Below are 15,699 nucleotides of genomic sequence, written 5' to 3' on the forward strand. Positions count from 1 at the left end.
GAATATAGATCTCCAATACTTAAACAACGTTCTTCTGTGCTCTAACTAACAATCAAATACATTCATACATAGCTAAGACTAAGTACGAATATTTATATAGGGTCACCAACTTTTTATATACGGAAACCATCCAATTACCAAATCTTTAAGAACATATTCCAACACTGCCATGCACACGTGCTTAGTCAGACGTATTTGTGTCCACTCCATGTTTATACGGCATGCCTATATATACACATAGTATTAGAGTGTACTCATCAACAACATCATAAGAAAGAGAAAAACATATAAAAAGAGAAACGGTGACATGAAGAATGAGAAGTTGTGTGGTAGCCAAGGATGACTTGCCTGCGTCTTAAACCATCTCTATCAAAGACTAAAAGATCGATAGTCTTTGATAAATTGGTTAATAGTTAGGCAGTCTCCTCGGCTATTCAGACAATTCTCTTTCTCCTCATTTCACATTTCTCCTTTCCAAAGACCGAACACACAAAAATGGTTGATACAAACGATTTTGTTTGCCCACTAAATTAACAATTTTCTTTCTTGGTTGGACTTTTTTTTTTTTTTTGTAACATTCTTGGTTGGACTTTATATTGATTTTATAGTATACAAAATTTGGGTAGACTTTGTCCATGTGTAAGCATTGATATGTTGTGAAAAAATCGGTTTACTGTTAGTTTGGATGCGATTCAAGGTTTGTGACAGCTTTACTAATCTCAATCATAAGTGTTTTGGTCTATCATGTGTTATCGTGCTACCGAATGGTTTTTTTTTTTTGGAACACAACCAAGTGGTTATAATTTGATTATGTTGACCATCGGATGGGTCAACGGAAAAGTCATCTCATCTAACGGTTGTAGCTTCATCTTAAACTGGCGAATACGAGAACAGAAGAAACACATCTTCATCGTGAAGCAGAGGAATACTTATCAGCCTTTGATTCTTCGTCGTCGTTGTCAGAGCCAAAACATGCTCTCTCTACTCTCAAACAACTTTCAAAAGCTGATAATACTCTTCTCTGATCCACCACATTGCACAACCAGAGAAGGAATATTCATTACAGTTTTTAGCTTCTTCGTCACCTCTTTTGATCTCGCTTAGTTAAGAGAGGAGGAGAAAGTCAACGGCCATGATGGGTGGTAGAGATAGATATGTATGAGTTTATCCTTCGCATTCTTAGAGTGATGGATATGTATGAGTTTATGAACAGTAAGGTTGTGGTTAAGACTGAGAAAGAATGAGGAACTGAAGAAGAAAGTAAAACCGGTGATTGTTCATGTGAATTATCATCCAGATAAGCTGAATAGAATGCAAGCTGTGGTTGAATTTTATGTAAACGGTAAGCAAAAACGCACTTGATAGATTTCCAGATGGTTCTGAATGAAAGATTCACCTTAAAGGCAGTGTAAGCTCTAAAGTTTTTACAGTTTCTTGACATTTTTGTGATTCTAATTTTCCTTTTAATTGCTTCCATGTTTACTCCTTTTTTTTGTATTATGAATTTTGTGTAACTTATAGCTAAATCTCAAGTCTTCTTTTACTTCCTTGGGCTCTGTTTCAAAGATTTGGTATATCTGTAAGTTTGAATGATATATGTTCCAGTTGAAGACAATTAATAATAAAATATTTGTAATGTTTTACAAGATCTAAAAGGAATGATAATAGAAACATACATCTTACAACACATATTATATCTACAAATAATGCTTTTGAAACACACTCACTGATACTCAAATCCTTTTTCGTTTCAACATGGCACAACGGATTCTTTTGTTCTTCATCTCAACTACGACCTTTAGAGTTTCCAAGTGTGAGCTCAAGATCCTCCATAGCCACATCATGGATCCTCTCCCCTTCCCATGGCTTCACTTGGCTACCAATCTCTTGCGCTGCTGCAATGTTTGAAGATAATTGTTGTGGTAAGGGGGGCTTCACTAGATTAAAGGTAGGAGAGGGCGGTACTGCAAAACCGCCTCGGAACTGCTGTTGTGAGAACTTCTGAAAGCTTATCCAATGACCTGAATCAGTAGTGGAAGAGTCAGACTCATCACATTCGGGTATAGTAGCCGGGGCATTGAACTGGCGATGATGAGTGGGGCTCGTTGGTGCAGATACAGCGTAGAACGGGTAGTTAAAAGATGACACTGATTGTCTAGCAGCATTGGCCATGGCCTGTTTGGTAAGAGACTCCCAAGTTGGTAATGGCTTGGGGTTTCTTGAAGTTGGTGATGAGACAGGTGGAGTGACAGGAGCACTGTTTGAGATTCTAAGTGGAGGAAGCGATGAAGGATTAATCCCACCGTTCCTGAGGAAAGGAAAAATGGTGGAGATGTTGTGTGTGTCGCCACCACGAGGGCTCGGGAATGAAGAAGATGACGGGCTGGCTTGGTAAGAAAGTATGGGACTTTCAAAAGGACTTTGGTTATAAGAAGAGTAAGCAGTGGCACGAGAAGATGATCCAGCCATGTCATCAGGAAGAGGCTTATGTCCCTGAAAATACCAGTTAGTTCTCAAACATTAACATATGTAATGACTGAGATTTGTAGATGCACTATAAAGGCTCCAGTGGCAAACGTACGTTGTGTGTTTGGGAGGGTCACTTGCGCACCATAAACTTTTTTGTCTTAGTGTAAATTTTGGGAAGGTTTTTGGTAATGTATAGGCATGAGCGTTTTGATCTCAGATCTTTGGTAATATACTCATAAATTTATTCAGATTTTACTAATTTTTGGTTCGAACTCCGTTTTTTTTTTTTTTATCTAAAAACAAAGCTGATGAAATTGACTAGTAAATAGTAAATACTATGTAAAGCCAAGGGAGAGATCTAAATATAGTAAGGCATATTCAACATCAAACCATCCACCAATAACTCAGATTTAACTCACCTTGCGATAAGTGGTTCCGTCCTCTTCGACCACCCAACCAGCTTCAGAACAAAGAGCTTTAAGCACTTCATTGTTGTCACAATGCCTGGGAAGATTGAAGTTACCTTGAGCTCTGAGACCGTTATAAATCTTCGCCGCTACAGCTCTTCTTTTCCTCTCCCTCCTCCTATTGTTCTCCCTCTCTCTCCACGACGGCTTCCGTCTCGTCGCCATCGCTGCTGCGGACGTCAACATCGCGCCCTCAGACGTCATGTTCTTCTGATACACACGGAAGTTTGATTCAGCTGAAGTTAGTACTCACGAGGAATAAGCTTTTTTCTTCAGTGAAGTTATTACAAGAATCTTTTTCGTTATTAAAAGGACAAAAAGTAAAAACTGAATGAGGGGTGATCAGATTTAAATCAGCCAAGCGTCAATCTAAATGGTGAGATTAGTAGTGGCGTACGTAACTTACTGTGATGTTTTGCGCACAGTGGATCAGTCGAAGTTAGTACGTTTATGCATGTTTCTTTCTCAATCTGCGTGAACTGACCAGAGGTTATATAGAGAAAAGATGGAGAGACATGTGTGGGCCACTGTTTAAGTGGGGCCCTTAGATGTACGACCGGCAAACACCCCATCTGATTGTTTCAGACATATTAATAGAAAACAAATTGTTTTAAGCCTCATAAACGTTAATGAATTAGTTAATTAAAATTTTAATTGTCACTATAGAGACTAGTATGAACAAAAACAAAAGAAAGGCTCACTTTTGTCCTGGTTAGTGTGTCTGTAATCTGTATATTATCATGTTCTGTCTATCCAATGATTGCTTTTTTTCTTCTTTTACTTTGTTTGCATCCTTAGTAAATTAAATAATTGTTTAATTGATACATACGAAACAACAGAATACAGTCGGCCAGGATCCCCGTCAATGCCACCAATAGGATGTTAAGCTTATATACAAATTAAGCTGTGCGACTAGAACAACCAAATTGTTTTATAGATTATTATTATTTTTTTTTGGTAAAATGTAAAGAAGTTTTATAGATTTTCATATCACTCATCATCTCATGTTCCCCATTTATTAAGAACTAAAGATTTGAAGATCTGGACGATAAAATGCGTTACTTGTCAAATTTCTCAACTGAGTTTCCCTTGAGGCAGATCGTATAGACCTAATGACGGAACGTCCAGACGAGTGACCAATTTTTTCAATTAAATCGAATCGTATATATATATACACACGTATATTAAGGCCTAGATATATTGGTTCATTGAACATGACAGGAAAATGTTTGGACTATCGTTACGTTTATTAAGGCCTAGATATATTAGATATATTATTCACACAAACAGGAAACCTTTACGTTTGGAATAGCTACAATATTTGTAAGCATATCAACTTTACTTGGAATCATTATTGGACCATTCTCTTCAATGGTCATGATTTTCTTTAGTTTTCATGTTTTTTTTTAATTGAAAATTGCATGGTTCATTGAACATAGCAAAAGGGGAACATAGTAGGAAAATGAGATAGTGGATTTGCCCCCACACATTGACCCATCAAAGCAGGTATATGATCTTGCAACGCGCAGTCACTTATTGAATTCATTTTACATGCTTTTGCCTTTAGTTATTCATATTTTGTTATTAAAATAAATTAAATCTAACGAATTGTGTGATATTATCATATAACTATAGTATGTGATCTTACTGTACTGGATGAGATACATATATTTGAAACATCCGCGGTGACAGGAGAAAAAAAAGCTTACTAAATTGATGGTACAGTGATGTCAAAACAAAGATAATTGTACATTTCTGACATATGACTATATGAGACAATAATCTAAAGGTAGTTGTGTCAGGCTTCTCGTCAGATTCTAAATGTTGGCTCCTTTGCTCCTTCAAGCCATGTCGTTTAACAAACAATACCTTCTGATGCTTCCCAAAGGTCTCCTCACTGTCCTCACTCCCCACCATGAAATTTGGCCCCAGTATTCTTTTGGCCAGAACATATTGATGCACCCCACTAGTCTTATAAGAAGTATCTCGAATCCATCCAGCTTCCATTTCTTTAGCAAATACCTCAAGCCACTGAGCAGGTTGAGCTCCGGTAACATGTTTCATTAGAAAAAAAAACATGTTTCATTAGTATCTCTACACAAAGGTCCAAGTGAAAAAAGAATCAGTGAACTTGTATAGCAAGAATATAAACACTCTTAAATTTGATGAAGATGAATCAAAGCTGTTGAAGTGTACCTCAAATTGGGGGTTTCCTCCAAAAATCTCCAGGAATGCCTATGATTAATTTGTTTTGTCCAAGTAATTACCTATGTTGTGGTCCTGCAGGCTGTGACATACATACACATGGCTGTTCAAACAGAAGTTCCTTTCACATATTATATAAGTAACAAAGACAAGCAATTGACTTACTTCGGGTAAATTGGTAGCCTAGTAGAAGATACTCATGAGGGTTTATGATGGACCAGAGCGGATCGATAACAATAAGATTGAAGCCTTGTTAAGGTTTAGCTTCATATATAACGTAAGATACATTACCAATCAACTAGAGCCAGAAAACTTCTGTCTCGTTCCATACTATTTATATAAAATTTAAATTAAAACACTCCCTGATACTGCATTTGTCAGTTGAGCAACCAATTAAGACCACAAAAAAACACCCATAAGATAATTCACATCATCAAATTCATTGCTTTCAAATAGTAATTAGCAAAGTGAACTAGAGGAGATAAAACTTTTTGATCGCAATGTAGATTTAAATTCAATGTTATCTCATACAAAGAAGCTTGCCAAACTCCTCCAAGCTCAACAAAAGAGAGTTTAGCGTCACAACACTTGGCCAACAAACTAGAATCATTATTACTTAGATCTTTCGTTAAACTAAACAGCTCGACTTCCTATAGAAACAATTCGTGCGCTCCCAAGAAGAAAAATTTGAAAACTATCCACAATCAACCTCTAGTCATGGTAGACAACATTTAAACACGGTAGAGATGTATGTGTCCGTTTGATTTTGAAGTTATAACCTGAATACCTGATGACGAAGATTATAATAACACAGTCTGCTTCAAACAAAACCCTCCAAACTGCAAAGGACGACAGACTTATAAGAACTTTCTGATAAACCCCTGGAAGTTTTACAACTTACTACAATTAATCCTTGAAATAACTTATTATTGAATAGAATAAAACAGCTTGTCTATTATCACAACTAAAGCTCTGTATTTATACATAGACGATTCCTATTAGGATAAGGACTAGGAAACTAAACATCATTATCTATCTAGAAGTAGGAGTTATCTCCATATAACTTGTAGTTATCCCAATACTCCCCCTCAAGTTGGCAGTGTGAGATTGCGAACACCCAACTTGGACACAAATCTTTCAAATGCCGGTCCTGGTAATGACTTTGTAAGAATGTCAGCGAGTTGATTCTTTGACGTGACATGTTCAGTAGTAATGAGTTTAGACTTGAGTGCATCGCGGACATGGTGACAGTCGCGCTCGATATGCTTGGTACGCTCATGAAACACCGGGTTTGCAGCAATATACAGAGCGGATTTACTGTCACAGTAGAGCTTCATTGGTGTTGGATGCGCAATGCCAAAGGACTCGAGAAGGCCCTTCATCCATTTTAGGTCTTTGAGAGCAACAGACATTGCACGATATTCAGCTTCAGCCGACGAAAGAGAGACTGTATCTTGCTTCTTGGTCTGCCAAGCAACCGGAGACTCACCTAAGAAGGTAATATATGCACTCAGAGAACGCCTAGACAGAGGGCAAGATGACCAATCAGAGTCACAGTAGACACTTAGTTGCAGGTTATCATCGGCTTTAAGAAATATTCCCTGGCCTGGACTTCCTTTGAGGTATCGAACTACCCGTAACGCAGCTTCCCAGTGAGGTAATAGCGGCTTGTGCAGGAATTGGGACAGAGTATGGATAGCATATCCAAGGTCAGGACGCGTATTAGTGAGGTAGATTAAACGACCTACCAAACGTCTGTATTGTTGTATGTTAGCGAGAGTAGGAGTTATACATAGACGATTCCTATTAGGATAAGGACTAGGAAACTAAACATCATTATCTATCTAGAAGTAGGAGTTATCTCCATATAACTTGTAGTTATCCCAATAATCCTCTATTTACCGATAAACCAACGTTCATTTAATTCAAACAACCTACTCTGGTCTCTAGATTTATTTATAGCTTTATGTTCCAAAAGTATATAGTAAAAGATTTTGATTTTTGATGGGGGGGGAATGGGGTGAGGCATTAAAAGCTTTGAATAATTGAAGCAGGTTGTTTGGTGAGGGGTCGCTTTGATAGTTTCCCCAAATATGGGGACGGTTTTATTTGTGGGGGTGGTGGACACTGTAAACTGTGGCTATTATGACAATGGCCCCATCCATACAAGTTATGGCCAAATAATTGATCCAGAGCTATGTAATTTCAAATAGCAAAGAGGTTACGTGAAGAAGGATACAATCGTCATTTACTACTAAACGGGTCCCAAACATCCCTCCCTTTATTAGACACGAGTCAACCATTCAGGTCAACTGAGTTTCAAAATTTACGGAAAGTACCCCCTACGGTTAAATAAATAAATATATAAACCGGTTCTGTTTCAGCATAACGCATATAGTTTCAGTACAATGCTCACGTGGCGTGATATAAATGGTTAATAACTTATTATCACTCTCTCTCTCCTCTTTCCCTCGCTTCCTCCTCTTTACTACTCCTCTGTTTCTCTCTCTGCTTTTCCCTCATTTTCTCTAACTCTCTGCTTCTTCTTGTGGGACAAACACTAAATAATTTGCATTCAATCATCTGATTCTCCCAATGCATGATCTTGGATCTTGTTGCAGTGTTGAGAGCTGAACTTGGAGGAAGTCTTAATCGGATCAGAGAAGAAGAATGTTGGAAACTGTGGATAGCTCAGGATTGCCGCAGATACAGAGCTTTTGTTGCGGGGAGAGCAGTAGCGAGGAGGAGCTATCGGTATTGCCACGTCATACGAAAGTGGTGGTGACTGGAAACAACCGTACCAAGTCGGTGCTTGTTGGACTTCAAGGTGTTGTTAAATAAGCTGTCGGTCTCGGTGGTTGGCATTGGCTGGTTAGTAAATCAAATTTTAATATTTCCTTTATGGTAAAATATAATCTTTGTGTGTTTTCCCTAAGTAATCGATCTAATCTAGAGTTACTCTGCAACTTCTGGATTTTTCAAAATTTGAATTCAATCTATTTAGTTCTGGGAATGTCTTTCATAAATGATTACTTTATATAATCAATGAGCTTCGATTAACTAGTTATAGATTCATTAACTTTCTCAGCGACTTGTATCTCCTTGATCTATCATCGAACCATGAGTGAAGAATGTGAAATACTTTAGTTTTTTCTAATGTTAAATCTGGCGATTGAGCTTCGTGCATGTATGTTAGCAGTTAACTCGCCATTATTATTTGATCTCTTGTTGCAATGTTCAACCGTTGCATTTTGGGGTTTATTACTTTATTAGGTAGTTAGGTTATTATTCATGAGGGCTTCATTGATATTTTTTTCTTAGTTAATTTTTTGTTTAATAAATACTTCATCCGTTCCACAAAAATAAACTTTTTAATATTTTTACACATATTAAAAAAACATATTAAACTATCATAATAAATATAATAAATGTATTGTTTTCTGTCATTTTTAATTTTCAATAACTTTTATCCAATAGTAATTCAATAAAATCAATTAATTTTTTTGAAATTTATAATTTTTTCATAGAAAACACAAAAATACATCTATGCGAAACAATTTTTTTTTCTAAAAAGTCTATCATTAAGGAACGGATGAAGTATTATTTTGCACCTAATAAAGTTTCGGGAACATAGTTTCTAGTCTATGATGATTCTTGCTGAGATTCAGGCTCAATTTCAGGAATCATCTATTAGGGAATCTTTGAGTTTGTAACATTAATTAGGCAGACAAAGGTAACTTTATTATTCGCGCCTGTTGAAAAAACATCATATCAAATATGAGATTGTTATCTAACTCTCCATCATCTTTCTTTTTGAAATTTAGTTAGCTTTGATTAATGATAAATCATTTGTTTTAGGGTTTCTTTTTGTTCTTTCTTTTTTAGTCGAGTCATTATCATCCCCCAGGCAATGTCACTTCTGTCGACTATCTTTTATCAATTTTTTTTTTCTCTTTGGTTGGTTTAGTTTATATTATAAGTTGTTCGGCAAGTTCTTTTCTATTGTGTCTCTCTGTGTATGTGGAGTGGACCAGTTGGAGTAACTTCATTGTATTCTGGCTTTTAACTTTTAACTCACTGAAATAATCTTTACGATTTTTTTCAGTACTAGGAATATATTTTACTAATATTGATATCACCTTCCAGGCTTCCACTGGTTCGTGTCTCCCAGAAAGAAAAAGTTATATTTGGAAACATATCGTATCTATTCTTCTTCTCAAACTTATTTAAATGAATATGTCAGTACTTGTTTGTGGAGTAAAATATTTTGGTTTGTTTTTCTCTGTCTTTTAGGTATTGACAAATGGGATAGAAGTAAAGTTACAGAGGAATGCACTTAGTGTCATTGAAGCTCCTACTGGAAACGAAGATGACGATGATCTTGATTTCGATAACACGCAGAGGAATGGTTCTGATATGAGTACGTTTGATTCTCTGCTTTCTTCAAGACTTTGCATATTGTTCTTTGGACACAAAATCAGTAAACCTTTTTTAACTGATTTTTCTCAGTCTTGTTTCTGTGACAAGTTTTTTCTTTTCCAGCATCTGAGGACACACTTAAGCAAAGAAGGCAGAGATCATCGCGGTCATCTCACAAGACCACGAGCTGGTCTCTATCATCTGACTCACAATCAAAAAGCTCTGGTTTTACTCCTCAAAACATGGTATGCATTCAAAATTTTGAGATAAAGTCCATGTACCATTGAACATAATGCGTCTAATCTTACGTATACTGATGTGATGTTATACGCATTCACTCAGAAGGTTGATCTTAGCAAACTAGACATGCCTGCTTTACTGAAATATTGGCGGCATTTCGACCTCGTAAGTTGATTTCAAGAAGAAATAAACTTCTCTTTACTCGAGATCTACAACTCTTCTTTGAATGTGCTTGCTTCTGACTTAACTCTTTGTAGGCGGATGCAATTCCAAATCCATCAAAGGAACACCTAATTGACATTGTTCAGAGACACTTTATGTCTCAGGTACATAAATATTCATCTGAGCCTCCACTTGGTTTATCTTAAAATGTATTAACATTGTGATATGATTAATGATATACAGCAAATGGATGAGCTTCAAGTTGTTGTGGGGTTCGTCCAAGCAGCAAAGAGAATGAAGAAAGCGTGCAAGCTCCAATCAAAAGAAGCCAGAAACACTGATCTTAACTGCATCAGCTAAAAGAAAAGGCCATAACTTATAATAGATCCTGTAATTAAGTAAGGTACTGCCGACTTGTTTAACCATTTTGTGGCTTTGCTGCTAGTTTTAGTTATTTCTGAAGATGTTTGGCTAAGGAGTAGAATGTTGTTTCTTATTGCTTCTGTTGTTTAGCCATGTAATTACTCATCAAGAAGCAAAATGACCTGAAACCAAGAAACATGAACTCTTTGAAGCTCCCAGTTGAACTGATCCGATCATGAGGTTATCTTAGGATGTAAATATTATGTTTTGATATGACTTATCTCACTCTTTTTCTCTCTTTCAACTTAAACGTCAAATTCAAATTAAATGGTCAAAATTGAAAGACACATGATGAGAGAAGCGAGCGTGAATGTACAAACATTCCGTCAAAAATCAACATGGAACAAAGAGAAGCCGAAACATAATCTTTAAAACCATCTCCAATCTATCTCTATATGTAATTCTGTTATACAGATATATATTAGAACAAAATTCATCTCTATCATTAAAAAAATATAGAGTTGGGTTGAAACTATAACTACTCACGAAATCAAGCGATTATTAATTTACGAAAATTCACTTTTCTTCTTAAGAATATAAATAAACTCAAAAACAATGAGAGTAGAACAAGCAATACAACTAAACCTCCTCTTCACTTCTCTCCATACACTTAATCGAAAGATATAGTTCATTCTTTTTCTTCTTTATGCGCAATGAACAATACATTCAAGATTTTCAATCTCTTTTTCTTGCTGTGATCTGAGTGCCTTAAATCTTACGGTTACCCTTCCCTTTTCATATAAATGCTCAAACTCTCACGGCCGTCTCTCTTTCTGCGTACACTTTCTTCTTGGCATTAGTAGTGCTTTGCTTAGTAGAGGATAGCATATAATATACGAGCAGGAATCGCCGTTTATATATAGATGACGAATGACGATGAGGAATTCGTCAGGAGAATACAAGATACCATGAAAGTTGTATTCCACCATTTTGATTGCATGGTGAACTAATTTTCTAAAATGCATGTACGTTTCAGATAAAAATACAAGATAATATGGAAATTGTATCCACCATTTTGATGTATTTAGTAGTTTAATTGTACAGTTTAAAAATTAAATAGTATAATGTACTACTTTCGATAAAAAAAAAGTAAAATGTACTATCGATTATATTTTGACACGCTACAATACATTTTATTATAAAATTAAGCGTTACTTTTATTTGTTATATACTTTTAAATAATCAGATTTTATTTATATTGATTATTATATTATTTTTAAAAGTATAAGTGTGAGTTTAATAATATTTTATTAGATTTTAATGTCAAAAACCATAATAAAATAGTTGATATATGCTTCAGTTCATGTTTTGCAGTCTGGTTATCAATATGTCATGTAACGTTTATTTTTATTTTTTAGATGTCAATCTATTAATATTACACGATATTCACATATATCAATAATATTTACTATAAATATATGTATATGATAACACAAATAATATGATAAATATGTACATGATGATAATTACTAAAATCACTAAACATTTCCATCGGCTAATATGCCTTTGAAGTAATTTACTATGCGGATTATTTTAACGTCAAACATGCAAATTTTTGGCATAAATAACTTAATAATATCAGTTATTGGAGATCTCAGAGACATTACGAACAATATGTCAGAGACATCAGAGATATAGCCAGGGGCGGATCTAGCAACTAAATTAGTATGGGGCACTAATGTAAAATATATTTAGAATACGAACATTTATATGAATTATGGATTAATTCTTCAAAGGAAAAGAAAATTCAGCATGGGGCACATGCCCCACCCAAGTTTTACTGGGTCCGCCCCTGGATATAGCTTGTGATTTTTCTTAAAAGTCATGCCTCTTATTCATTAGACATTCATAAAAATTGGTTATATATTTTTATTGTAAAAACAAATATGGGGTAAATTATTTATACGAATTGAAATAATCAACTATATATATATATATATTTGGGTTCAACAACAATTTGTAATCCTTTGGAAATATGTAATAAAATTGAAAACTTACCTGACAATGAAAAAGGTCTTATCTAATTTTTAGTTAAAAATTTAATGTGAGAATTAAGAATAATAAAAATGAAATTAAAATCAATTATTTATACGAATTGGAAGAATTTCGGGTCCGGATGGTATCATGCCGGACAACTATGAAACAACTGCAGTGCGATTATAATAGAAACAAAAATATATAGATACAAATGTATCTGTAGAGGTTTTTGTTAATATTAACGGTAGGGCGGTGCGGTGTGATCGGTCGACATTCGGAACTTTAATATGTTTAGACACAACATATATATATATATATATAGTACAGTGGATTTTTTAGATCAAGATGTATACTAGTAGTAAGTTTTATCACTTGAAAACTAGTTTCTGCATGCGTTATACACGTTCTCGGTCATATTGTTAAATTTCAGGCGCAATAAATCCAATTTAATTACTAGAACATGGAAAGATTTTTTTTGAAAGTAAATTTTAGAATTTGGAAAGTTAATAACTATTCTTTTGATTGTGTACGAGGAAATATATATATACCGTATTATTAACAAATTTAGTTATGATTCTGGGTATATATAAATACTCCATCCGTTTCAAAAAGATAGATGTTTTCTATAAAAAAATTGTAAATTTCAAAAAAAAAAAAATTATATTTAATTTTTATTGGTTAGAAAATATTGAAAATTCCAAAAAACGATACATTAATTAATTATAATGATTTAATGTGTTTTCTTAAAATATGTGAAAATGCTAAAAAATCTATCTTTTTGAATGGAGGGAAATACTATTTAGCATTTATTGAGTGAGTGAAATCATTCATTCCCTGATTCATTGGTAATTCTATATGATCTGGCAGATCTGCTATTGTACAAACTATTTATCGTTAAAATTCATTCTGTTATTTAATTCATTGTATTTCCAGCCTGCAGAATTTATCTCATTCCACAAAACCTTTTATTAGTTTCAGCGAATCCCTAGTTCCATAATATTACAATTCGTCCATGACAATTGACAACGATAATTATCTAGGACAGAAAACGATAGAATAGTTAGCATTGGCGCAAGTAAAAGTACTCGAAGCGTCGTCGTATGCATAGCTATACGCCTTAGGGCAAGCTCCTTTAAAAATTCTCGAGTAATTCGTCGGTGGACAAGTCGCCGATGTACTGAACGCACCGGTGCAACAATACTCCGGTTTTCCAAAAGCCTCGCACGCGCTCTTACACGCCACAACATTTGCCCCATTCATAACACGGAGCTCGTTCGGACAGCGCCCGTTCAGGTCCGCAACGCATCCAATGTTTTGGCAATCGCCTGAGCCGCCTCGGGTTGTGACTCCCATCTGGACGTTGTAACCGTCGACGAGGCTTACGTCGTAGAAGTCCTTCGCGCCGCCGTTCCCGATGGTGAACTCGGCGAGCGTGACCGGTGGAACTCCTCCTGCGCCGGCGCATTTTAATTTGTTGCCGCAGTCGCCGGTGAGACATCTTCCGGCGCCTGAGCCGTCGAAGTTACAGCCCGTTCGGCCCCAGATTCGTCCGGACCATCCCGCAGGCGCGGTTACGGCGACGGAAGCTCCGGGGTTTAAGGTAAACCCGCCATCGTTGAGTTGTGCGCCGCCGTTACCGGTGAGGATTCCCGGCCAGACTGGGAAACTGCAGCTATTCTGGATGGTGAAAACGGTACCGGAGACGACGGACACTGCACCTTTATAAGATTAAACAATCGAAAATAGTTAATCAATGTACCCTTTTATCTGCATGTAACCAAAAGAAAAATGATTCTGAAAGCAGAGCAAAATGTATATGTGTTACCTGTAGCTATGATGAAGGATAAGAAGAGAAGGTGTAAACCGGAGAAATTCGCCATTTCTAATCTCACAATTTCTCAAGTATCGATCCAATGTGTAGTGATGAATGGATGTTAATGGCACTGATCCCTCTATTTATAGTTTTTTTTCAATTATGGTACCGACGGAATTTTATAATTTATTTTAGAAAAATTTAATTAAGACTGCGATGGGTGCAATGTCTATTCGCAGGAGTCTATCACCTTTACATGCTGAATGTGAAGCGTTGATATGGGCGATGGAGTGCATGAAGACCCTACAAATCTCAGAGGTGGTGTTTGCAACAGACTGTTCTCAATTGGTGAAGATGGTGTGTACACCGACAGAATGGCCGGCGTTCACTACACACATGGAGGAGTTTCTGCGATGTAAGGAATTCTTTCTCAACTTTACTATCCAGCATATACCAAGGGCGCAAAATACTCTGGCGGACAAGCTGGCACGAGGTGCTAGAACTTCGCCATCTGCTATGGTTTATGTTGACTCAGTTCCTCCGAGGTGGCTCTCGGATCAGGAATCTTCTTAGTTTTTTAGCCTTTTATCGTAAAAAAAAAAAAAAAAGACTGGCACGTGAAAATTAATGTCTTTTCATAAATTTTAAGAGATCGTTGAACATTTTAAGATTAAGAGAATCTGGCTTGACTGAAATTGATGTTGAAACAAATCATCTTTCGTATAAGTCTTGGGTCAAATATTTCTTTTTTTAGTAAAAGAGAAATATTTTAATGGACATAAACTTTAGTCATATATTATATTAACTAAAATGACATAATAATTAATGAAAACACTAGAATTTTTTTAAGGTAATTATGAAAACAACATTATATATATTTTTCAACACAATAATTAATATTGGTCAAACAATAAATAAAATTAAGTCACACATTTTTTAATACTCCATCTATATATGAAAAATTGATGTTTAGTCTTTTCACACTTACTATCTCTTTTATTAAAACAAAACATTCTAATGGACCCAACCTTTAGTCATATGCTATATTACATAAAATGTCATACCAATTAAAAAAAAAATGTCATACTAATTAATGAAAACACTAGAATTTCATTAAGGTAATTATAAAAAAAATTATACTCCATTTTACACAAATTAAAAAGCTTAAACTAATTTTTATTTATTAATTTTGGTTTTATCATAAAGTTTCACCATGCATATTTTTAAATTTAATTTTTTTAGTTTTTGGACAAATACATTAATCTTTCAAAAACAAATACAAAAACAAAAACTTCAATCTTCAAATACGGAGGGAGTAACTTTTAACTAATATTTTCAAATTATTTATAAAATCAAATAATTGACTAAATAAATCAAATAATTTATTTAAAAATTGAAAATAGCTCATTTTGCAGGTTTATATACTAAAAGTTAATTTCATGTAATAAAATGAATTCAATTAACATATTATTTTATTTCTATTTTCATAAATACAAAATTACCTTCATTTAAACTTAAATAAGT

The 15,699-nt window shown here is 35.0% G+C and overlaps 2 protein-coding genes and 1 pseudogene across 4 annotated transcripts; 1 reads left to right on the plus strand and 2 right to left on the minus strand.

Annotated features, from left to right (window-relative positions):
• Nucleotides 1–1,597: 1,597 nt before the first annotated feature.
• LOC106369090 (protein BRASSINAZOLE-RESISTANT 2) lies at nt 1,598–3,575 on the minus strand. Of its 2 annotated transcripts, none has more exons than XM_013809193.3 (3): nt 3,343–3,575; nt 2,889–3,146; nt 1,598–2,493 (listed from the first exon to the last, which is right to left on the minus strand). In XM_013809193.3, exons 2-3 carry the CDS (start codon nt 3,138–3,140, stop codon nt 1,786–1,788), a joined length of 960 nt encoding a protein of 319 aa, XP_013664647.1. In that variant the 5' UTR covers nt 3,141–3,146; nt 3,343–3,575; the 3' UTR covers nt 1,598–1,785. The 2 variants fall into 2 exon arrangements, with proteins under 2 accessions (XP_013664647.1, XP_048597551.1); XM_048741594.1 differs by having other exon boundaries at nt 3,339–3,387.
• A 3,864-nt stretch (nt 3,576–7,439) lies between these two features.
• Nucleotides 7,440–10,613, plus strand: LOC106369089 (annotated as a pseudogene).
• A 2,636-nt stretch (nt 10,614–13,249) lies between these two features.
• On the minus strand, nt 13,250–14,400 carry LOC106369087 (pathogenesis-related protein 5). 2 transcript variants are annotated; one of them, XM_013809191.3, is made up of 2 exons: nt 14,188–14,400; nt 13,250–14,080 (listed from the first exon to the last, which is right to left on the minus strand). In XM_013809191.3, exons 1-2 carry the CDS (start codon nt 14,240–14,242, stop codon nt 13,395–13,397), a joined length of 741 nt encoding a protein of 246 aa, XP_013664645.1. In that variant the 5' UTR covers nt 14,243–14,400; the 3' UTR covers nt 13,250–13,394. The 2 variants fall into 2 exon arrangements, with proteins under 2 accessions (XP_013664645.1, XP_013664646.1); XM_013809192.3 differs by having other exon boundaries at nt 13,250–14,074; nt 14,188–14,317.
• Between the last annotated feature and the right edge of the window lie 1,299 nt (nt 14,401–15,699).

The sequence above is a fragment of the Brassica napus genome, chromosome A9 (genome assembly GCF_020379485.1).
Source record: "Brassica napus cultivar Da-Ae chromosome A9, Da-Ae, whole genome shotgun sequence".
NCBI lineage: Eukaryota > Viridiplantae > Streptophyta > Magnoliopsida > Brassicales > Brassicaceae > Brassica > Brassica napus.